This window comes from Bos grunniens, chromosome 23, assembly GCF_055505025.1.
Source record: "Bos grunniens cultivar Pamir isolate PY7600 chromosome 23, Bosgru_T2T1.0, whole genome shotgun sequence".
NCBI classification, from domain to species: domain Eukaryota; kingdom Metazoa; phylum Chordata; class Mammalia; order Artiodactyla; family Bovidae; genus Bos; species Bos grunniens.
In genome coordinates, this window is record NC_141187.1 from 26904577 (window position 1) to 26930002 (window position 25426).

General features: G+C 40.5%; 2 protein-coding genes across 3 annotated transcripts; one reads left to right on the plus strand and one right to left on the minus strand.

The window, feature by feature from the left end:
• Positions 1 to 433: 433 nt before the first annotated feature.
• Positions 434 to 11453, minus strand: LOC147346987 (butyrophilin subfamily 3 member A2-like). The gene is made up of 10 exons (XM_086370792.1): positions 11315 to 11453; positions 10709 to 10836; positions 9808 to 10155; positions 7567 to 7848; positions 7044 to 7211; positions 6655 to 6675; positions 6534 to 6560; positions 5475 to 5501; positions 5224 to 5250; positions 434 to 3789 (listed from the first exon to the last, which is right to left on the minus strand). Exons 2-10 carry the CDS (start codon positions 10785 to 10787, stop codon positions 3137 to 3139), a joined length of 1632 nt encoding a protein of 543 aa, XP_086226918.1. The 5' UTR covers positions 10788 to 10836; positions 11315 to 11453; the 3' UTR covers positions 434 to 3136.
• A 5692-nt stretch (positions 11454 to 17145) lies between these two features.
• Positions 17146 to 25019, plus strand: LOC147346988 (butyrophilin-like protein 1). 2 transcript variants are annotated; one of them, XM_086370770.1, is made up of 10 exons: positions 17146 to 17430; positions 18030 to 18135; positions 18797 to 19147; positions 19994 to 20275; positions 20414 to 20614; positions 21173 to 21193; positions 21284 to 21310; positions 21493 to 21519; positions 23471 to 23497; positions 24210 to 25019. In XM_086370770.1, the coding sequence occupies exons 1-10, from the start codon at positions 17320 to 17322 to the stop codon at positions 24707 to 24709; spliced, it is 1653 nt and encodes a 550-aa protein (XP_086226896.1). In that variant the 5' UTR covers positions 17146 to 17319; the 3' UTR covers positions 24710 to 25019. The 2 variants fall into 2 exon arrangements, with proteins under 2 accessions (XP_086226896.1, XP_086226897.1); XM_086370771.1 differs by having other exon boundaries at positions 17297 to 17430; positions 17963 to 18135.
• The last annotated feature ends 407 nt before the right edge of the window (positions 25020 to 25426 follow it).

The window sequence follows — 25426 nt, forward strand, 5'->3', positions numbered from 1 at the left end:
TGTAGGTTCTTCTGAATCTTTCCTGCACCCAAAGGAGTCTCAGCAGCATCTCCAAGGAGAACATAAAGATTTGGAAAAAGTCTTAAAGTCTTCTGAAGTGAGACTGAGGGACACCTCCGAATGACAGACTGCACTTTCTAAGAAGGCAGACATTACGGTTTTCACTGTCCTTTGAAGATTATTCATCTGTGACATTCTGGAATTTTCTCTTTTGGATCATGGTTTTTTTTTTCCCATACTTAAATTTATATTTGAAGTTATGTACTGTAATATTCTAGTATGTAATATTATTCTTTCACAAGTGTATTCACGCTTATTTTATTTAGCTTAAAATTTTTCCAATTGTGGTAAAATACACACAAAATTCATCATTTTAGTCATTTTAGAGTGTCTAATTCTTGTTGTTTTTACTAAAAGGGAACCAAAAACCATAAACAGTTTTTAGGGCTTTATTCAGACTCTGATTTTACAGTTTCTTGAAGAGAGACATCTCAATGGCAGAATGCAAAACGGGAAAGATGCTATTACTAAGATGAGAAAGATATGTAATTGCTGAAATGATGTCTCAAATCTGAATTCAATTAAGATTAGGAAGGAATATAATCAAAGTGTATTTAATTTTCCTATCCATTAAAGTTTTAAGGAAAAGAATAAAGTGTCCAAGACATCGGTATTTTTCCCATTCACAATACGTGCAACCATCATTAGTATTCAGTTCCAGAATATTTTCATCCAAAAGGAAACTCCATCACCATTAAGCAGTCATACCCATTTGCCCCTCCCTCCAGCCTGTAGTCCATCTTGTTTCTATAAATTTGCCTGTACTGGATATTTCATATAATTGGAGTCATAAAATACTTTGCATAGACTTTTGGTGTGTCTGTAATTTTTTTTTTTTTTTTTACTTAGTATGGTGTTTTTAAAGTTCATCCACGTTGTCAAATATTCCAGTACTTCATTCCCACCTTTTTTTCATTAAAAGATTTTATTTTTTAAGAGTTTTTTTTCCAGGTTTACAGCAAAATTGAGTGGAAAATCCAGAGTATTCCCATATCCCTCCCCTCTCACCCTTTAGTTTCCTCTATTATCAACAATTTGCATTGGTGTGGTGCATATGTTACAACATACTTTCAACATACAACAGTACTTTCAACTAAAGTCTAGGGTTTGCTTATGTGTCATACACACACACACACGCACACACACACTCACACACACACACATAGGCTTTCCCGGTAGCTCAGAGGTAAAAGAATCTGCCTACAATGTAGGAGCCGCAGAGGATGAGGGTTCAGTCCCTGGGTGGGGAAGATCCCCTGGAGGAGGGCATGGCAACCTACTCTAGTATTCTTGCCTGGAGAATCCCATGGACACAGGAGCCTGGTGGGCTACAGTCCATAGGGTCTCAGAGTCAGATACAACTGAAGTGACTTAGCGCACAGACACACACACAAATATGTGTGTGTGTGTGTGTGTGTGACAACAGTAAAATATCCCAAACTGAACCCATTGTCCTTCCTGTTCCATGCCACACTTTCAATATCATTGTACTCGTTCTGTTGCTACCCCCACGTATCTTCATCCAGCACAACCATTTGACTATGCCTATTAATATATTCCCCACCTTTCCTTTGCCTCTGTCTTGCTTGTTATTCAAGCCCTTCGTTTTTTGTAAGTAAAGTTAATATTCTGGGCTCTGAGTTTATTCTTCTTAGATTCAAATACTGACTGCCACTTAGTGGCTGTGTGTTAGGGAAATTTTGCTGTGGAGATGTACCTTCCAAGAGAGACTGTTAAAGGGACTTGCCACTTAAAGATCTACTGTAAGGGCAGAAAAATTTAAGGGGTCTAAGTTGATCTCTTCTACTGTCAGAAAGAGAAGGTTCATTTGATAGGAGAAGCTTGTATTTTGTATTCTTAAAGAAGTAGACTTTGTAATAAATAGCTGGAGAAGGCTTAGGTTCATTAAAGGTAAAGGGAAAACCCTCAAAAGTAGGAAGAACTGTGTCAGAAAGAAACAAAAAAGCCAGTATTAACAATAACTTTTTCTTCATGAAGGCTGAAGATGTTTCTTCATTCCTTTGACAATTTTTTTTCTCTGAAAATAATAAATTGCAACATTCATTTCTTTTTTATTCACATACAATTCTGAACTTGCTGATCAGTAAGAACTTGTTTAAAGGAGGGGAGAGGGACTTTTCTTCATTCCTTTGACAATTTTTTTTTCTCTGAAAATAATAAATTGCAACATTCATTTCTTTTTTATTCACATACAATTCTGAACTTGCCGATCAGTAAGAATTTGTTTAAAGGAGGGGAGAGGGACTCTTCCTTCCCAGAAGGCTTGGTCTCCTGTTGAAATTGTTTTACAGCTGTTTATCAATCTTCTCCACACCTTGGCAAAGTCCAACTTTAGGAGCTGATGGACACTAAAGCCTAAAGAAAGGACAAGCTGAGCCAATACCTATAAAAGATTTGAGTAGATTTCTGTATCTCCAACAGTAATATTCAACTGGTACCCTCCCCTTTAAACATCACTTCCAACTCCTTGGCTTCCCAGATGGCTCAGTGGTCAAGAATCTGCCTGCCAATGCAGAAGATGCAGGAGATGTCAGTTTGATACCTGGGTCAGAAAGATCCCCTAGAGAAGGGAATGGCAACCCACTCCAGTATTCTTGCCTGTGAAATTCCATGGCAAAGAAGTCTGGTTGCCTGCAGTCCCTGTGGTCACAAAAGAGCTGGACATGACTTAACAACTAAAGAGCAACAACAACCCTCCTCCATATTTGATAACAAAAATAGTGACAACAGAGATTTTCACTTTAAATGTAGCTTTAAACATCTTTACTTCAAAACACAATAAGTACTAGAACTTAAGAAAGGCCCATATGTTTGCTTGGAGTTTCCTTGTAACAAATCATTGCTGCCCACATCAAGTACTTCCCCAAAGATAACACTAGAGGAAATTCCCCCAGACATTTTAGCTGTCCATTTCTCTTTCTCCCTCTATCTCTCTTTGAAAGGGGGTAGTTTATACCTAATGAGAATGACCTACTCTTCAAGAAGGACAGCTTTCTTGGACAACATACCTGTAAGAAGCCTGAGCAGAGGCAGTGGAGGTGCTGACATTCACTTCTTATAACAGAGAGTTAGCTTCTTGGGGGACACTACTACTTAAATGAGTTAGAGAGGTCTTTGGAGAAGAGTCAGGACAATTCTCAGGGTGATCTGAAGTTGAACAGATGGTTAAAGATGCACCAGTACCCCGAAGGCTAAAATAAGGAAAAAGCGTCCCACAGAAGGTGACGCCAGTAAAAGAATAGATGTGGGACCCATCGGCCATGTTATAAAAGGACAGGTTCCCAACTTCCCAGTCCAGGAAAACTCCTATCCTGCGGGGCTGCTGCCTAAGTGATGGAGAGTTTTTCTGGGAGTTGGGAAATATGACTTTTCCTTCCTCGTGTACCAAAACCCAAAAATTCTTATCTGGACTTTCTACAAACCAGCCCTCTCTCTTCGCTGTCTCTGAGCAAATGCCCAGAGCACATCGAGTTGTGGATCCAGCTTCTGTCCTCGTATTTACTTCTACCTCCCAGTATTGTCTCTCCATGTCCCCCTGGGTGAAGGACTTATCTCCTAGAACACTGAAGATGGCTTCAGAAACCGCTTGATCTTCATGTGTTGAGGCATCACCATTCTGGGAAACATTATTTTTTAAAGAAATGTGTTGCTTGTTCTCAGATAAGACGAGGTTGGGGTGAGCTGTTTTCGGATCCAGAGTGAAAGCCACTGCAGGTATGGAGGGGAAAATAAAGGTCATTCCACAGTGGAGACTGGTTGGCTTTAGGAAAGATGCAAATTACGGGAAAGGGAGGATGGATAAAAACGAGAAAAATGGAAGATTAGGTAAAACAACATATGTTCTCTCCTATGTTCATTCACAGGAGACATGTGATGTGTAGCTCATAGAAGGCCAGGAATGAATGGGACCTTGGGTAACCATGTGTTCCAGACAGGCTGAGAATGCTTAACCAAGAAGTCTGTCTCATCTGAAAATCCCCAGGGTCATGTATTTCAAGCTGGGGCTTCTCTAACCTCCTGCTAATGCCAGTTGCTTTACTGCTTGCTCTTAATAATTAAGACATGTCTTATTTCCAATCACAATGTACTCACCTTCATTTAAGTTTCTTTGGGGTCAATTTTCTGTGAGATTAGGTAATAACTGAGCCATCTATAGTACTTATCTTACACTCTTATTATACTTTAAATGGTTGAAATCCCAGGCTCTGTGGTCAGAAAGATCTGAATTTTATAATTACTCTGCTTTTAGTATTGGCGATCTTGAAGTTACTTTGCTTCTCTCGGCCCCACTTTAATCTCATGAAGGTGTACACAATTACGATGCCTCAGCACAGAACTACTGTGAGAAGACAATGAGATAATATGCAGAGAACTTAGTACTATATTTTGTCCACTTGGTAAATTTTAGCTTCTGATGGTTATAGTAACACTATAGTAATAGTATTAATAGTGTAATACTAGTAGTAAGGAGTCTGCTTCTGGTCAAACCAAACATCTTCAATAATTAAAATTTTTCTCATAAGAATGTATATGGGAATGATTAGAATATATTTTAATTTTTGGAGGATTAAATTAACTAGGCAATGTTTGTGGATCCAGGGATATCCAGAGTGAATAGCAAGCAGTAGAAGTAGAGAGTTGTGATTTTGGGAAGATTCTAAGATGGTCAGGGCCCATTTTCCAATTGCACTGAGATGCAACAAGCCCTTCTCTGTCTCAGATGGAGTACACAGCAGGCTTCCTTCTGATTGAACTACTCTCTTTGACATGAATAGATCAATAGCAGCACTTAAGTCTCAGAATAAATATAAATTCCTCAAGGGAATTCCTTGAATCCACCATTTTTTCTCACGGCAATCTCTTATTCCTTCATAATGCATCACAGTTTGTACGTGCACTTTCCCATAAAGTCAGAGACCAAATCCACTTTATTTACTAGGCACTAAATGAATAGTTGTATAATTTAATGCTGAATGAGTGAATGATGTCAGAATGGTAAGAAATCTGGTAACATTTCTGTGTTAGATTGAAGTGAGAGCCATGAAATGAATAACCAGTTAAGTATTGTTGGGAGTTTATACAAAAAGTTTCTCAATTATATAGAAGAGGTTAAGTGAGACAAATAATAGTAAAGTAACTCACCTGCTTTGAACTGTTCCTTCCTCCAGTCTAAAAAGGAAAAACAAAATTCAGATGGAAGAATATGCCAAGTTCATGTCCTCTGAACTAGTGAGAAGCTTCTCCCTTTATCCCCTTGTGTCTTTTTGGACTCCTAGATTCAAAATAAAATCTCCCGAGGATAGCTCCTATCTGAAAAATGGTCTGAAAATGCCTCATGAAGTACCTGAAGTACCCGAAGTACCTGAAGCCCCAAGACAATATCAGTTACTCACCAGCATATAACTCAGCTTTTCTCCAGTCTGAAATAAAACAAAGGCATTAGAGTCTCCCATTTACAGCAACGTCACTTCAGAAAGTGAAAATCTGAGGGTTTACCATAGTACAGGATATTGTGTTCATGATCTCAATGACAATTCTGATGTACTTATCTTCTTTTACATCTCCAGTTTTATTTCTCACATTTTTCACATTCTACATCTATGATAAAATATGCAGGTTCATGTTTTTTTTTTAGTTGGGGAGAAAGAAAAGGTAGGCTTAAGTTTTGAGAATATATTGGAAAGCCTAAAATTTTGTGTGCTGCCTTGATACTCTTGAGCTTTACAGGGTTCCAAATGCCTAACTGTGAGTTCTCCTGCTCTAGCTCAGATGGTAAAGAATCTGCCTACAGTGCAGGAAACCCAGGTTCGATTCCTGGATCAGAAAGATCTTCTGGAGAAGGAAATGGCAACCAACTCTAGCATTCTTGCCTGGGAAATCCCTTGGACAGAGGAGCCTGGCTGGCTACAGTCCATGGGATCACAGAGTCAGGCACAACTTAGCGACTAAACAAGAAATGACAACCTGCTCTCAGTAGACAGGTCCTCTAGCCATCAGGAAAGTCTCCCCTCTCAGCTAATTTCCATGTTGGCCAAAACAGCTGAACCCCACCTGATCTTCAACCTAATGAATTTTACCTCGCTGTTAGCCTGCACAATTAATCAAACAAGCCAATTACATACTTCCACAGAAACAGGATCACCTCATCCTCTTGTTACTACAAAACCTGCCTCCCGCAGACCTTGCTCTACTCGCTCCGCTCTCAACTGCGACTTCCAGGTGCTCCGGCATGGCACATGGTGTGTTTCTCTCCCAGGATGCGAATATATATGTGAGGATATACGTGCTTAAAAACCTGCTGTTATTTGTCCAGTGTTGGATATCATGTGGTTGACCATTTTATACTGTTTAGGGAAGCAGGTCCTTCTCTCACTAACAAGGTAAATAGAAGGCAACCAGAAGAAAAGGGTCGACGAGAGGGTTTCCCCAACTGTAACAACAGTATAACTCACCTTGCTGATATAACTCTTTCCTTCTGGCTGAAAAGGAATAATAGTCTGTGAGATGCCAGACATACAGCATACAGTAAGGACTCTATCTCCTACTTTAGAGCAATGAAGATGGAAAACTTACCAAGCTCTCTCTTAAGTGATTCTAAAAAGGAAAAAAAAAAATGGGTTTAACAGAAAACATTTTTTAGACTATGTTATTAAGCCCAGATTCTAAATGCTACTTCCATGTATCTAGAACAAAAAAAATCCTTTGAGAATTATCATTATGACCATTAAAAAAATAAGCTCTATCTATGCCTATACCAGTGATCTTTCCTTCTCCAATGGACTCAATTATAATATTTTTTTCCTCAGGAAGTTCTTGAGCTCCATGTTTTGTTGGAGGTCTTGGGGCTCTGACTCATTCTTACACATATCTCTGCATTCCCCAAAGATGCCATCCACGTGCACAGCCATGCTAACAAATATATAAAGTCACACATCCCCACCAAGTCTGATGCCCAGTTTTACCTTTAGATTTACTTTCTTCCTCCTTTTCTTCCTCGACTTTTGATAGCTTCTTATTTCCCCGTCGTTCTTTCCAGGCCAAATATACAATAGCACCAGCTGAAATCCCAAGTATCACCAAAGTCACAGCAAATGCTGCCTTCCAGGGAGAGGGCCTAGGGAAGAAGGATTCTGACACAGGATCCCCAAAACCTGGTTAAAAACATACACCAAGCAAGCCTATCCCATCCCATTTTCTAAATATCGCTTCCTTGTGTGTGTGAGTGTGTTTAGACACTCAGTCATGTCTGACTCTTTGCAACCCTATGGTCTGGAGCCCCGAGGCTCCTCTGTCCATGGGATTTCTCAGGCAAGAATACTAGAGTGGGTTGCCATTTCCTCCCTCCAGGGAATCTTCCCAATCCAGGGATCAAACACACATCTCCCGTGTCTCCGATTTGCAGGTGATTTTTTACCCACTGAACCATCAGGGAAGCCCATATCCCTTCCTTACTCCTCTTCTATCTCCCAAATGAGCAGCACGGACCTGGGATAAAAATGGATTCCACTTGCTCTTGTCCAAAGAAGGGGTTCTTCATGGAACAGGACATTTGTGTCGTTGAGCTGTCTCTCACAATGAGGGATGCCTCAATCTGAAACAAGCCATCATCATCTTGTGTCTCGTCCTCAGAGACAGATGGGATCTTCTTTCCCTTCACATCTTCCCATTGTACTTCAGGCTGGGGAAACCATCCCTTGCCTGTGCACTTCAACCTTATTCCTCCATCTTCTGGACCCACCAAGAAAACACGAGGACCAGAACCTATACCTGGAGAGGAGAGTCATTCATCTGAGACTTGGAGAGTTTTTGTCCAGATGTCCCTCATATTTCACAGCTACATGAGTGGAGAAAGATGGACAAAGCAGTATAGTTCTCAGTGGATGGAAGGGGGTTCTTTTCTTTTCCCATGAGATCAATGGTTATCTGAAGCTTAAAAGGTAAAAGAGCATTGAAGCTGATTCTGGGACTTATACCAATGTCTGTCATATCTCCTCTGTACAAGCATATCTGCAATTGGCCATAGAAGGACAATAGGGAAGGAGCAGAGTAAAATCCGTTGATGTTAAATTCTTTCAGAAAAAGATTACTGTATCTATATCACATGTCTATTTCATCTGCTGCTTAAATTGAGACTTCTCATAGTCACCTCCTTAAATAATTTCCTTTCCTTTCTTTCTTCCTCTGAGTAAGGCTTACCTAAAAGATGAAGTTAACAAGGTAAAGTGAGTCCATGAAAGAGTCAAGATGTTTTAACTTTTCCATTCTCAGTCCTTTCTTTTCTTTCCACTCCTCCTCTTCTTCTTCAATTCTGCATGGGCAGGGTCTACTAGTAGGTTCACATAACCAACACCCGTGTTAAAATATAACACTACTAGAATACTAGATGAATCCACCATGTCTTTGATAATGATGACTGTCCTGACTTCTAAGACTATGTATTATTTTTCTTTATAAAACTTGATATCATAAAATATGGCTCCACCATGGCTGGCTCAGTCCTATTCAACAAACTGCTTCTAAAAGATTGGACCTGTCTTCATACCCAGAAGTCAATAAACTAACAGGAAAGGTACTGAAAAATGCTGTCTTTGCATGAGGTTACTTCTGTAACTATGAAAGCTTTGACCTCTTACTGGGCGGATATTAAAGTGAGATCCCAGTAACACGGCTCAGGAGAGTTTGTCACCCTTTCCTTCAAGACCTAATGGATTAGACTTTTCCACTAAAGTTATACACAAAGAAGAGGATAAAATGCGTGTATAGATAGTTTGACAAGTAGTATTAAATGAGAGTATTAATTTAAGGTAAACCTAACATATTCAAAGAATGAGAAAAACTTTACAACCAGAAAAACACTATGTTTGTCTTGGCAGAGAGTATAAAGCTTTAGAGATGGAAATACCAAAGAAATAGACAGATAAATCATTATAACCAGATAGAAAATTTAGACTTACACTAGTTACCCATAAGAAGTTTATGGGAAGCAATGTACTGTACATCTGGATGGAGATTTCCTACACTGTTCACTATTGGTATGGAGATAAGTGAATAGATACATTACAAAAAATTATTTTGAACTTATCATGAAATTTTATATCAAAAATATCTTTCTACAGATGCGAGATCTAAATGTAAAAGCAAAAAAAAAACAGAAAAGAGAGAAATGAACTACTACAACTACATTCAATGAGCTAGATAGGAAGATCTCAAACATAATGGTGAACAAAAAACAAAACAACCACAACAAAGCAGACATAAAAGAGTCCATGTATATGAAATTAAAAAACAAGCACGACGAAGCAGCCTCTCAATCTACTCTGTCAAACCCTCATTTCCTCCAAACAGTGCTAGCGGGACTGGACCACTAACATTTCCAGTTAAGCCTCTGTCCCTCACAGTAGCCAGCTGGGATTCTCATCTCTGGGAGTAATGGTACATTTTGCTAATCACGGTGCTTTACCTCAAAATATGTGAGGAGAGACATAGAGGGAAGTAAATGATATATTTTTATGATAGATATTTATGGAAATCATTTATTTTTAAAGTACATCTTAATAAATGCATAAATAGATTAAGATGACTTGAGGTTTAAATTCAGTGCCTAGGATGTTGACACCTCCAAGGATACCTACTTGTTGCCTTTTGTTCACCATCCTCCTCCACTAATCACATACAGAACACTTACATTTCCCTTACAGTGATCTGTATTTTCTGATAATTACTCACCTATCACCTTTAGCTCCAAAACGGCTTCTTCGAAATCAGTTCCTTTTTTAAAAAAGCACTTGTACATTCCATTGTCTGAGACCCGGAGGCTGTGGATTCTCACAGCTACTCTTCCCTCGGTGATGTAGTCTTTCACCAACTCGGCTCTCCCTTTGAAATCTACTAGTTGTTCTCCCACCTGCTCCATTCCATTCTGATACACAAAGACAGCCTCTGAGAACTGATTGCGAAACCACCGGATCTCCATATTCTCCACATTCATGGCTGGGTACACACGACAGGGCAGCACTGTGTCTGCACCCAGCATGGCCACGATGGGTTCTGAGGGGCCAGTCACTGAAAAGGAATCTGTGGAATGGAGTCACAAGTGAAAAGAATATTGCAATACCCTGCCTGTGCCTTTTAGAGCACAGCATCATCGCAGGTCCCAGAGACCCATGGGCATTCTCTCTCTCATTAACACAGCAATAATTTGTCACACATATTCAGGCTGAAGATGGCAGTGAACAAGACAAGGAAGATTTCCACTCTTGTGGAGCTCACAGTCAACAGAGCGATTGTGTATTAAACAGATTATTTTTAAATTGCAATGGTAGTAATGGAGGAAGGTGAAGGAGTGCTGGAAAATCATGAAGCTAGAGTTTTGGCAGATCTTGGGCATCAGAAATGCATTCCTCCAGAAACTGAGATCCAAATGAATTAGAAGGCAACAGAAAAGAAATTCTACCTGGTCCTAATCTCTAAAATAATAGTGATTTATCTGCCCTTATGTATGGGCAAATGCATTATTGTATCAAAGTAAAAGATTTGGAATTAACCTAGGTCTATAGAAGACACAGCAGAGTGGTTTAATGATTCTACTCAGAGGGTAAGAGAATCCAGGTATATAAAATATTCTCACCTGAGCCCCTCATGGACATCTGGAAAAGCAGGATCAGAAAGAGGTCTCTTAGCAGAGAGAAGACCGGGGAGCACACCATCTTCTCCAGAGTAGAGAACAGTATAACATTGAGGGGGTCCTGAAAATAGCTGGAGTAAAGATAAAAATGGGACCCACGAGGTAAAAAAGATTACAGCTAAGTGGTTCACAGGACTTCTAAGAAATGGCCTCCTGAAACCCTAGTGTCTCTCTCAGGGACCATCAGGGAAGCCTTTGACGTTCACAAAAGAGGGCCTTTTGTTTCCCCTTTTCCCAGAAAACAGTCTTTACTTCAACTGCCATGCTCTGATGTGATAAATCTGACCACAGTCTCTCTAAACCCCTCTGAAGAAGAATCAGAGGGGTTTAGAGAGATGGAAAGACAGAGAAAAAGCAGTGAGCAACCACTGAGAGAGATGGCTTGAGCATAAACATTGCTCTGGCCTCGACAGATTTTCTCACCATACATTCCTATATGATGAAAGAGCAGATACAACTTGGCTTGTCCCCTGTCTACCCCCAGGGTCTTTGACCAGATTTTCTCACTTCCCTCCCTCTCGGCCATCACCAAGAAAATGTACTACTCACACAGACTGTTCACGTCTTCTAAGTTCTTCTTAGGGGGATGAAGGCATCCTGGAAGTTCTCACTGACGCTGCCACAGGCACCAGGAATCCATGCTCTTTGTCGTCCCTCCAGGTGCCCCTCTGTGGGCTGCCTGCAGGTGTGTCCTGTGATACTTGCTCCAAGATGCCAGGGGAAGACCAGACGTTAGAAACCTTGGGGTCCTGAAGGAAGCCTTAGGTTTTTTTTTTAAAAGGTTTCAGAGAACTAGAAGAAAGATGGCCCCTGCTCGGGAAATTCTCAGCAGTGCGATTCTCCTCTATCTTGCCAACATATTCAAAACTGAAAGCCAAATAAGATAAGAAAAGAGAACTTTGACCTTGCATGAAATAAATCCATCTAATAATTGCACACTTCCAAGGAAAGGGTCAAAATCCAGAGATTTCTTTTTCTCTAAGAGTGTATTTATCCAGGCTGCTGCTGCTGCAAGTCACTTCAGTCGTGTCCGACTCTGTATGACCCCATAGACGGCAGCCCATCAGGCTCTCCCGTCTTTGGGATTCTCCAGGCAAGAACACTGGAGTGGGTTGCCATTTCCTTCTCCGATGCATGAAAGTGAAAAGTGAAAGTGAAGTCATTCAGTCGTGTCCGACTCTTAGCGACCCCAGGGACTGCAGCCTATCAGGCTCCTCCATCCATGGGATTTTCCAGGCAAGAGTACTGGAGTGGGGTGCCATTGCCTTCAAAACATAAATATTAGAACTTGACTGGCTGAGTTAAAATCTTGGTAAGGTCACATACAAGCTCATGGTTTTGATCAAGTTACATAAGCTTTCTGTGTGCCTCAGTTTTCTCATCTGAAAATGGGTTTAATAATAGTACCTACCCTAAGCTGTCATGAGGATTACATGAATTAATATATGTAAACCACTTAGAAGAGGATCAGTAACTTTTACGTTCTGCTGTGTTGCTACATAATTGATTTGTGTTTTGAAGATCCTTCAAATCCTACAAGTTTTAGAATAATTGCCTTTCTTGCCTAGAATGACAGACATTCTGAGTTAGAGTCTGAAAAAAATTTAAAAACTCTAAATTACATTTTTGATATTCTGGATATAAGATTGAACATCTCTGTATGGATTGTAAGAGATATAGTAACATGAAATAAACAAGTATAAACCAGACATGGGGCTTCCCTGATAGCTCAGCTGGTAAAGAATCTGCCTGCAATGCAGGGGACCTGGGTTCGACCCCTGGGTTGGGAAGAGCCCCTGGAGAAGAGAAAGGCTACCCACTCCATTATTCTGGTTTGAAGAATTTCATGGACTCTCTAGTCCATATGTTCACAAAGAGTCAGACACCACTGAGCGAATTTCACTTTCCCTTTCACAAACCAGACATAGCCTAACAAAGTTTTAAATATGGCAATATTAATTTTAAAATAAAAATAAAGTTCAGAGAGAAATCATTCTGAGAAATGAGATGACCCCTTCAAATAGTGACATTCATCATGAGCACATAACTTCCAAGGACTGCATGGTGCTAACAGCCTACAGCAGAATTAAAAAATGCAAAATCAGTTTGGAACTCAAAATAGTTTATAACCATAATTAATCAGAAATGAACAGAACCATTCCAGAACATATAAATGAAGTTAGAGAGGTTTTACATACTATAACAACTATGCCACATAAAATCTTTTACTTTTTGACTTGGTGAGATTTAATAATTTCTTTCAGTTTTTAATGAATAGAAATCCATTAGTAGAACGACCCAGTATGACACTCACCTAACTCCGTCTTCCACTGTGCTTAGAGTGCCAAGCCGCCCCCAGATCTATCTATAAAATTAATACCAAACTATCTGCTTCTCCCAAGTATTCTCTTTGAAACTTGCTTAAGTATCTAATCTCACTAGAGATTTGGATTTGCATTTCCTAAATAGGCAGGGGTTTGACATGAGTATGAATAATGCTATCATACTTTTGGAACACGATTAAAATGTATAAAGGCACTGCTGCAGGAAAACCATGCAGTCATCATGGAGGCAAATACTCTATTGGAAGAAAGTATCAGAAAAAGGAGATTAAGTCACCCCATGATTCCTCCATTTCTACGTGACTAATGTCAGGACATGCATGCGTGCTCAGTCTTGAAGTCGTGTCCAACTTTTGTGACCCTGTGGACTGTAGCCCCCAGGCTCTTCTGTCCATGGGATTTTCCAGGCAAGAACATTGGAGTGGGTTGCCATTCCTCCTCCAGGGGACTTTCCCCACCCAGGGATCAAATCCAAGTCTCCTGAGTCTCTTGCATCGGCAGGAGGATACTTTACCACTGAGCCACCTAGGAAGCCCATACTGCCAGAACACATTTGCTAAATCTCCTATCTTTCACTTTACTCCAAGTCAGATAACAAAGAGTGGGAGTAAACAACTACGGGATGTCGCCCAGCAGTATTTGTACCTTTTCCCCGCTCCAAGCCTTTGTGTTCAACCTGCAACCTTCACTTCTCTTATATAAGAGAAGTTTTATGAGAAAAAAGAAGCAACTTCTGATTCCTTGCTTGTCCAGAATTTTCTTTTACACTTAATGCTAGTTTTGTTGTTTATAAAATTCTAGTTTCTACTCAGGAAAGTGATGAAATAAAATTTATATTTTAAAGCAGGACAAGGAAATTTAAGCACAAAATTCTCTATTTGTCTGTTTGGGTCTCTTTCCTCCCCCTGTAATATGTACTGTGCTTCTGCATTGTACATTAACAAGACCTCCTCAAAGGTGAGAATGCTGGCTTGACTATATGATAATTTTTTTCCTTTCTTCTAATACTAGCAATGTAACTTCTTAAAAGAACAGCATTCTTTCCTGACTCTGTAAGGAATCGTGGAGACTTGCTACTTGCTTTGTACATGCTTACCTGGACTAGCTCTGGTGAACTTTCATGTAAGATGTCAGTATGTCATTTTGATGACAATCTTTTGTCTTAAAAATGTGTACGGTGGTGCCTCCAATTAAAATAAATAAATTTATATTAAAAAAAAAAGCACATGGGGGAAAAAAAAAATGTGTACGGTGTACTTTCAACTTCTAACAGGTGGGAGAGTTCTCAGAGCTTCTGAATCTGTCTCTGAATTATAATCCTCAGTTGACTTGAATGAAATTCTCCCTTTGTTTTTTTCACTTGATTGTTAATTGAATTTCTTTTTTTTTTTTTTATTCTTCCAATTTTATTTTATTTTTAAACTTTACATAATTGTATTAGTTTTGCCAAATATCAAAATGAATCCGCCACAGGTATACATGTGTTCCCCATCCCGAACCCTCCTCCCTCCTCCCTCCGCATACCATCCCTCTGGGCCGTCCCAGTGCACCAGCCCCAAGCATCCAGCATCATGCATCGAACCTGGACTGGCAACTTGTTTCCTACATGATATTTTACATGTTTCATTGCCATTCTCCCAAATCTTCCCACCCTCTCCCTCTCCCACAGAGTCCTTAAGACTGTTCTATACATCAGTGTCTCTTTTGCTGTTAATTGAATTTCTGTTGACAAAAATGAAGACTCCATTCAACTGTTTTCTAGTAATTACTATTGAATGACATGTATGATGGAATCTGATTTTTTTTTCTTTTGTACATAACAAATTTTTCTGCACCCTGGAACTTTGAGGTTTTGTGTTTTGTTTAGTTGTTTGTTTGTAACTCTAAAACATTACAAGAATTCGTGTATAAATGACTCTTCTTCTCTAGTAGTCAGCTTTTTGTGAAGTAACCTTCCTTCTGATTCTTGCCCCTTATCTTTTCATCTTGGGAAACATTCTGGGTGAATGCTGAAGTTCTGGGTGGATTTGCTCAACCTAAATTTCCTAATTTTTAAATCTTTTTGATTTAAAGTACCACGTAATAACTCCCTTTTTCTAACCCAATATTTTGATCTTCAGCAGTGTCTACGGGGTCACACAGAGTCAGACAAGACTGAAGCGACTTAGCAGCAGCAGCAGCAGCAGTGTCTACTCAGAGCTGACACCTCCATTTGTTTTCTATTTAAAGACAATTTTTCATTCCCAAGAATGCTGATTGTTTCTCTAATACTTTATCTCCTATGAATGAATCTTCCTAATATGCTTCATATTTGCATTAAAGATTTTTATATACACACATTATTCTTTAGCTTTTTAAGTTAGAGAAACCTGAAAATTAGAAAGAACCAAAATTATAGACAGAAACACCTTTATTTGCTCCACTCAGAAATACATATATCTGAGTAGAAATATTATTATTTTGCTATGATTTTTCTATTTTTTGCAAACAAGCAAGATCATACTGTTCACACTGTTTTAAAAACTTCTCTTTAAAATTAATAATGCCTTGTAGCTCTTTCCCTCTCTCTCCCTTTTCACCTTTCTCTCTTAAACACACAAATGCTGGTATGTATTCAATGTAATTCCCTCTAAATATTCTTCACAGATTAATTGGATCAAACAATTCTCTATAATTGCGAAAAATGCCTAAATATGTATGTGAATTTTTAAAATTTACTTTTTTCTAACTGTTGGAAATGTATATTAGTCTATCTACATTTTGAGATAGAATATATACACAAAGACGTATCATACATTTCAGAGTAAACAAAAGAGGCAAATAATATTTTCAGATAGTTCCTTTTCTCCTTTAGTTTTCCCTTCCCGTTCTTTAGTGTTTCAGACCTAAACCATAAGGTAGGTGTCAGACCCCAAATAAGACAGGATAGTTTTATGGAGGAGTGCTGCTTAGAGTGGCGTGAAAGAATTTGAGTGGAAGGAGATGGGCCTGTATGAGGAAGGGAGACAGTCCCGAAGGAAATCCAGAATATATGGTCCTATATTCAAACAGTGTAATATTATGTGGCAAGAAAAAATTTTAAATGCACTGATACACAAAAACATTTTGTTTAGCCAAAAAACCAAGCACAAAAGGGTGTATACTGTATGACTCCATTTTGGTGAAGTTTCTAAGAGTAGGCAAGATTAAGCTATCACAATTTATATCAGAATACTGTTTTTTTTTTCCCCCTTTGGAAAGGATTGATGGACAGTGAACATGAGGAAAATTTCAAGAGACAAAAATGTTCCATTGTTCAATGAGGTGGTAGTTACATGAGTAAGCATTTGTGAAACCTCATTGAAATGCATGTTCTAAAGCCATGCATTCCATTGTAGGCAAATTATATCTCAGTACATTTGATTTCTTAAAAAAGGCAAATGTACCTATCTCCAGAGAATATTTATTTAGGATTTTGGTATTCATTTGTCCAGAATTACATATTAATATTTATTCAATTGCCTCTTTTGTCCCTGATTATCTGTAAATCTTGTGTGACATGAAAAGAACATGAATTACACTTGGAAAGACTGTGAAGTGGGAAGAAAACTCTGTGTGAGCATTTTGTATCTGGCACTCTATTACTGTGTTTTTACATCTATTCTATGTTGGGGAACCCTAAGGTTTTTTTGGAAACAGAGCCCTAATATTTTCAGAGCACAGAGTCCTCCATTCCTGATGTCTTATTGTCCCCCATGCAGTTCTGCACATGGCTTCCAATGTCAGCTATGGTGTGGTAGGAGGAAGCGTGCTGCTATTGGGTTTATCCTCTCAATAATCTAAATTTGTGAATCAAGCATTTGGATGACCAACTGACTTGGATATTATACAGGAAGATGATTCTTTCTCCCCAGCTAATGCAATTTCTGTCCTTTGCAGGTGGGAGCAGGGAGCCATAATGAACACTGTCGATCAAAGCAACTTTAGAGTTTCTATCATTCTATGGCTCAGCCCAGTCCAAAGTCCTCTGGGATGAACTATTACTTCCACTTTCAAAGTTAGTAGCAGTGCTGGAGGCAGGCTGAGACTTTCTCATTAAACCCATTCCAGAAGAGGCATTCAAATACCCATTCTTCTTGGCAGCATTATTTGTCCTCCTTACTAAGAATGTTCTCCTAATTGAGGAATGGGTTAGAAACCTGCCGTTTTTATCGCCTGCAGCCACACCCTTGGATGCTGACCACGAGAACAACCAGGTGCACGTTGTGTCTGGAGCCAGATCTTGTAGGTGCACTAAGGAGACCCGGAGCTTGGTCCAGAAACCCCCTTGGTTCAACCTGGATGGTGAGAAAAACATGTGGGGATGTGCAGGTGTGTCTGTGGGACATGTGGGTCCTGAGAAAAGAAGGGCTTGAGCTCTGGGCTCATGTGGTGAGAAAACTCCCTTCCCTTTCAGGAATTAAGCTACAAGAGTATTTGTGGTCAAAATAAATTAATATATGAATGAATGAATGAACAAGTGAATGGAGGGGAGAAATAGTTTGACTGAGGAAAGTGGATGAATTTTGAGTCTGACTTCATTTCTCAACGTTGAACTCAAGGTTTTCAATTTCAAGAGAGCCCTGGTGAGGTGGTGAATCCATAGATAAGCAGGCAAGCCCACAGGACACAAGAGAACGGTTTACCGTTTCCTACACCTGCTGGGGAAACGGTTTTCAGAAAAACAAAAGAGGGAAGGAAAAAAAAAAAAACAAAACCCCATGGGAACGGTTGGGAGTTGGTGGTGTTTGTCTCAAGGTCTGTAAGGGAAAACAGCCAAAATCCTGTGTATAAAAGTAAGTCTTTGCACATGGAATTTGTTTTCTTTCCTTCTGAGAACTTTCACTCGGATGGCTTCTCACCACCTTCTCAGCATCCTCAGAATGAATGTTTTGTGCTTCCAGCATGCTCCATGTTCTGCTCTGAAGAAGATGGCAGGTTTTCCTGGCCTCTTTCCTGCTGGTGTTCTCCCCGCTCTCCTTCTCTGGGTGTCCATGTGGGGCTCCCCAGGTCAGTGTTTTCCCTCATACCTTTCATTTGTTGGTTTGTTTTCAGTGGCTCTTCTTATACAGTAGGTCCACCAGTCCCAACTCTGCTCCCTCTCAAAGGCAGTTATATCTGGGAAAATTATGGCTCTGTCTGCTGCCAACAGAAGGCTTGACGAGTCAGGTGAAGGGTGGGAGCGATCTCCTTCACATCAACATCCTTTGAGCAGACCTCATAAAAATCACAGCTATAATATTTATCTAAATCTTTACTGAATGTGAGTGATCTTAGTGATCTGTTTAAATTTGATGTAACTGTTTGTTAAAATATACTTTGTAATGTTTACACTGCCACAAAAACCCAAATTTGAAAACAAAGAATTTGGACTCAGGATCCCTGAGCTGGTTATGATCTTGGACAAACCGTTTATTCTTTCTGGGACATGAATCTGTCTTTCATAAAGTAAAAGGGGCCCCTCAAGTTGAAATTTTCAGACTTCAGGTTTGAAGATAACCAGCCATGAGGTCTCAATAATGACATTTTCTGATACTGTCTCTTTAACTGGATATCAAAAAACACAAATAAGAAAAATACATTTGGGTCTCACATTAAGAAATGCAGGTGGGTCTACCATCTCATCTCCTCCCCTACTGCTTCCCCTAATCTGTCTCTGATTTTCATGCAGTGTCTGGGTTTTCTGTGATGGGACCAGCTCAGCCCATCAAGGTCTCACTAGGAGCAGATGCCACTCTGCCCTGCCAGTTGTCCTCCGAGCAGAGTGCAGCCCACATGCAGATCCGGTGGTACCGAACCCAGCTCTCCCCAGCGGTGCTCGTGTACCAGGATGGGCAGGAACAAGACGGGGAGCAAATGCTGGAGTACCGTGGTAGGACAGAGTTGGTGGAGGACTCCATCGGAAGAGGGGCTGTGGCCCTGCTGATCCAACACGTTCGTGCCTCTGATGATGGCCAGTATTGGTGTCATTTTAATGATGGTCACATCTCCCGGGAAGCTGTTGTGGAGCTGCATGTGATAGGTATGTTAACTTAGCATACCTATGTTGAGAACATTTGGATCCCTAGACTGGTATTTCTCAGGATCTTCCATATGTTGCCTTGCAGAATGTCAGCTTCCTAAACTGTACAATGAGGACAGAATCACATGCTCTGCTTTTAAACACCAAAGGAGGCAATCTTCCTGTAGATATTTTGGTATCCAAAAAGATCTCAAAAGTTTATTAATTTGTATTAATTCAGATAGGTACTGGCACCTTCAAATATTTTTTTACCCAGTCAGAAGACAGCTTGTAGAATTAAACTCACTTTTTCTTTGATTGTCCCCATGCTTTTTTCTTCTTGGAATGACCCCAAAGCTCTCTCAGTCCTAGTACAGTGCAAAAGCATTAAGTTGATTTCAGAATCAACTTAATATTGATTTCAGAATCAGAGGTAAGCCTAATGCTGACTGTGAGCAGTTTTGAACTCTGAACTTCAGTTTACTTAGCCTGCTGCTGCTGCTGCTGCTAAGTCGCTTCAGTCCTGTCTGACTCTGTGCGACCCCATAGATGGCAGCCCACCAGGCTCCCCTGTCCCTGGGATTCTCCAGGCAAGAACACTGGAGTGGGTTGCCATTTCCTTCTCCAATGCATGAAAGTGAAAAGTGAAAGTGAAGTCGCTCAGTCATGTCCAACTCTTGGCGACCCCATGAACTGCAGCCGATTAGACTCCTCAATCCATGGGATTTTCCAGGCAAGAGTACTGGAGTGGGATGCCATTGCCTTCTTCAACTTATCAGCCTAGTGATGGGCAATTAGACCTTCAGCCTGAGGGACTCCTGAGCCCCAAGGGACCACAGGCCTCAGGGACATGTTTTCTTTCCTCAGGCTTGGGCTCTGCCCCTCACGTTCGCATGATGGGGCCTGAGGATCACGGGATCCAAGTTCTGTGCTCCTCAGGTGGCTGGTTCCCCAAACCCAGGGTGCAGTGGAGTGACACGGCGGGAGAGAAGCTACTATCCCTCTCTGAATCTCAGACTCAAGATGGAGATGGGCTCTTCCATGTAGAGGCATCTCTTGTGGTCACAGACAGCTCTCTTGGCAATGTGACCTGCTCTATCCAGAACCCTGTCTCTGGCCAGGAGAAAGCGTCAGCCATCTTCCTTCCAGGTCAGTCAGGCACAAACCCCGAGGCAGAGCTGGGTGTCTTCCAGGCAGGGAGGAGTGAAGGGCTGAAGGGAGCCTTGGAGAGAGGGCGGGGCTTCCTCCAGGTTGGTCTCTCACTGTGTCTCCACTTGCCTGTGTCAGAGCCCTTCTTCCCCAGAACGTCTCCATGGAAGATAGCCCTGGCTGGGACACTCCCTGTGCTGGTACTTCTCCTCATCGGGATCAGCTACATTGGCTGGAAAGAACATAAAGCCAAAAATGGAGAAGTAGAGAAAAAGAAGAAAGCATCTCATGAAAGAGACAAGGTGGCGAGAGAAAAGGAAGAGGCACATTCATTAAAAAGTAAATCGGGCAGCAAGTAAAATCAGAGGTTCCTGGAAAAGCTGCAGATGCTGTGTGTGCAGGGTAGATGGGGAAATAAAAAATTGTTGAAGAATCCTGAGGAAAACACAGGGTGCCAAGAATTCCACAGAACTGGGAGTTCTATGCAAAGGAGAAAACCACATGGGAAGTTAGGAGATCTGTGGGCAGTGGTCATAAGCCTCCAATCCACACCATGCCCTTTCAAGCCTCTGTACCCCAACCTGTTTCTCTTTGCAGAAATGTCTTCCTTTATCGTCTCTTCCTTTTTATCCTTCAAGAATAAGCTCCAGAAACACCTAAGAAATCGAACTCCCGGGAAGCATGGACTTGCCTTCCTGTGTGACCCCAGTATTCTTCCCACATAACTTTTCTTAGAGCTTGCCGTTTTATATTTGACAAAGATATTCGTTAATCTTTCTCACCTGCTTAATGATGGGCTCCTTAAGAGAAGGTCAAATTGAGTTCACTTAGCTACTCACTGGGCTCAGGAGCAACTAAAACTCAATTTGATGGATTTTCTATCTCTTTCTCTTTCAGAGAAGCTTGAGGAAGATCTCGGTGAGTCTTACCTCTTCTCATGCCCTGTATAGAATTTTTACCCCTTTTCACACCTGTTCTGGGTCTCTCACTGAATGTTGTTTCTTTCAGAACAACGAAAGGCATTATACAATAAAGGTAAGCAACTCAGTCATGTCAATTGATGCCCTGACGTCCAACAAGTTCTCAGTTCCCTATTCTCAGAGAAAAGACTAAAGGATTCATGATGATTAGTGGAAGAGAAATTATGGAAAGGAAGACAAATTTGAGGTTGCAGATTAATGTCTCATCTTGTCTTTCCTGTATTTGTTCTGTTTTAGACTGGAAGAAGGCCCTGATATATCCTGGTATGTAAACCTCTGGTCCTGGTCTTGCCAAATGCCTCTGGTATTCTGAGCATAATAAGCAGAGTGATAAATATAAACACACATACACACACTTGAAAGTTGTGAAATTTTTATTTGGTATCACTCTGTAGTATTTTGTATTTGGAGACTCAAATAACCAATTGTTTTCCAGAGCTGATAATGAAGGAGAAATAACTGCTGACTAGTCAATTCCACTACATGACTGGGGTAGGACACAGCATGAATGTGAATTGTTAGCCCTTCCCCTATGGAGAAGAGAAAGATGGAACTCAGGGTGACTTTGAGGAGATCTGGGAAGAATAAAGAATATATTATGTCAGCATTTTTACTCTGCAAAAAAAGTTTAAAAGATCAGAAAATATATTTTATATTCAGAAAAGTATATTAACTATGATTTTACTTATTTTACCTATTTGAAATAAAGTAAAATTCAATATATAGGGAGAAGGTTTATGTATGAAAAAGTTGAAAAACAGTTTTTCAAAATATTTTAATATCTTCTGCATAAATATGTTTATCTGGAGGTAGGGGGAATTGGCTATTTTTATACCTTCCACTCCAGTGTTCTTGCCTGGAGAATCCCAGGGATGGCAGAGCCTGGTGGGCTACCGTCTATGGGGTCGCACAGAGTCGGACACGACTGAAGCGACTTAGCAGCAGCAGCAGCATACCTTCTGAAATCTGAGTCTACATATTCTGTAGGCTTATAACTCATTTGTTTCTGTTTGTGTGTGTGTGGAATATGGTATTGGATCTCAAAAACACACTAGGGCATTCCTTGAATATATATCTATGCAAGTTTTATATGCCAGGCATGCTAGATATTGGTGGCACAAGTTATTATCTCTGACCTTGTGGAACTTAAAGTCCACTGGGGGAAGGAAATCAGGAACAGGCAACTACACACAGCCTGATGAGTGCTCTGATAAGAGAAGGTCAGAGGAACTCCTCCCAAGGATTAAAGCTGATTAAGCAGTTTTGTTAAGAGTTTTCTTTTATGAGATACTGAGAAATGTTTCTGTGTTTCTAAAGGAGTGAACAAAGTACTAAGGGCAACTTTTGACACTTTTAATTCCAAATCTGTCAATTACAACTGGGAAGTTGGGTTATTTTATATTTCTTGACCTCAGTGTCTTTATCTCTTTAAATGAAGAGACTGGAATACATGATCTCTGATGTCCTCCTTGACTCATACATTTATAGATTCCATGTATCTGAGTGCTACACTTCTGATGGGAGGGCAGTTTAGTGAGAAACCACAGAGCTGCTCCAGCCAAGAATTATGGATGGGTCCTTATCTACCTATTGTCTCAAGATTCAGTGAGAAAACCCAATCTTCAAATAAAATCACAAGGCCTGTTATAAGAGAATTGGCCACAGGCATAAGCAGATGCAATTCTTTTTCCCACTAGGAATCTGTCTCTGGAGAAAAATACAAGCTATCTGATTACAATCTGGGTCAAAGTAATAAGGGCTCATTTAAATGCTTTGGTCATAAACTTAAACTCTAAGGAGATCATAGGCCAGAAAAACTGTAAATAGATGGAGGGGTTTAGAGGAGGAATAGAATAGAATTAAATTAAAAATATGTTTTATAGTTATCATCATCAATGAGGAGGCCCACAGAGGTCTGGAGAGCACAGTAGAGTGGCATGTAGAGGATCAGACCCTACTCCTGGGGTCTCCAAATGTGGCTTCAGTTGGAGAACAGCCCCAGCTACCGGCTGAATTATGTGATGGTTTCTAATCTGAGAGCACAGAAAGAATACTACTTGTCCTGTAGTTTCTGGACACTACCAGAGTTTGAGGAGTTTTGAGGAGGAAGGGAATGTCACCACGAGAAGGTGATGAGTCAGGAAAGTCATCTTATCTCCTTTTCATCCCCTGGGTATACTTTGGTCTGGTTTCAGTTCATGTTGCTCTTTTTCAGACTGGAGGAAGGAACAGTTTGAACGTGGTAAGTGGTTCTTTATTTATCTTTTTGACCCCCTTCTAACCTGCCCTCTGAGATCTCCTCTGAGACCCTGCTTATCCTTCCTAACATCCTCTCCTAGTTGAAGAGACAGGCACTACTGTTCTGGTAAAGAGAAGGAGGACATGAAAAGCATTCAATGTTAGCCTGAACTGACAACTGCTGCTAGGATTAGCTACTCTGGTCGTGCCTCCCCTTTCAAATGCTGACAAAGCTTCCCTGTCTGTGGGGTCCACTTGGTTCTGAAACAGAAATTAACATAGCCCCTCAGCTGAGGAGACCCCACACTAAGTAAAAAGGGCTCAAAATAGCAATTTGGCTGTTCTTTGTAGAGAGGTCAGCTCACAGGGAGCCTGTGACTGAGGAAAATAGGACTAATTTGCAGAGAACATGGCAGGAACACCGTTCTTCAGTAAACATTTCAAGATCCTGCACACACTGGCACTTTGTCAAAACACTGACCATGGCAAAGATAAGACAAGTAGCATAGAATGGGTAGCAAGAATAAGTAGCAAGAGAACACATCAAACCCTCCTCCCGCCCAGCTCCACCTCCCCCAACACACACACCTTCAGAGGAGAGGTGTTCTTTTCACCACTCCTTACACATTTGCTCTGTTTTGTTAAAGTTTCCCCTGTACAACAGTTTTCTGAAATATACAGTCTTGGCTTTATCCTTTCCTTTTTATTTCTTCCAGTTCTTGTGATTGAAAATCATGAAAATGTTCATCAGAACAATTCTGACTTCAGAAAGGAACCTCAGGCAGTATTATGTAAAGAGCAAGGAGGTGGCAACCTTCTCAAACTTGATCAGAAAGGATTCACTAAGGGGAGACATTACTGGGAGGTGGACATTGAGGACACTGATGAATGGACTCTAGGCATTTATGAGGAGCCCACAGAGAAGAGTGAGCTACTCAGTGATCCACAGAAGATGAAGTTCAACGTCTTAGAGAAGAAGGGATGTGAATACAGGGCTCTCACTTGTTCTCGCCAAGGCATTTTCCACAAAGAGTCTCTCCCGATTGAAAAGTGTCCACTAAAGATTGTGATTTTCTTGGATTATGAGGATAGTGACATTTCTTTCTATAACATGACTGATGAAACCCACATCTTCTCCTTCACCCACGCCAACTTCTCTGGGTCAGTCTATCCTTACTTCAGACTGAAATCCATGGAGTTCTCCCCATCTGCATGATACTGAGTGACTTAGAATAAGAACCTATAAGTTGTGAAGATAGTAGCCCATTTTTTGTAAACCCAAGGATTCCAGTCTTGACGGGTGTCCTCAGGACCACGGATTATGAGGCCTCTTGATTTAAGTCTCCATGAATCTGCATTACCAAAGTTTCCAGCCACATCAAGCAGTGTTTCTCAAATAATTTGCAGAGAAGAATCTTTTCCACATCTTGTGGTTGTTGTAAATATTTTTTGCATTGTATATTATATATCACAGACATACTTTTCTGAATAAACTACTGGAAATGATGAAGTGAGTACAAAGACATGTGATTGGAAATTTTATTATTAAATATCATATACCTAACATTTTCTATCAATTCACTCCAAATGTTGTAATACTTTATTTCTATATTTGTTTCATGAAGAATTAGTAAGAAACAGTTTACAAATATGCACTGATCTATGGATCACACTTTTGGGGCTTCCCAGGTGGCACTAGTGGTAAAGAATCCATCTGTAATGCAGGATTTTCAGGAGATGTGGGTTTGACCCCTAAGTCAGGAAGACCCCTGGAGGAGGGCATGGCAACCCTCTCCAGTATCCTTACCCAGAGAATCCCATGGACAGAGGAGTCTGGCAGGCTACCATCCATGGGGGTCACAAAAAGCTGGCCATGACTGAAGTGACTTATCATACATGCACACATGGATCACACTTTAGTAGCACTGCTTAA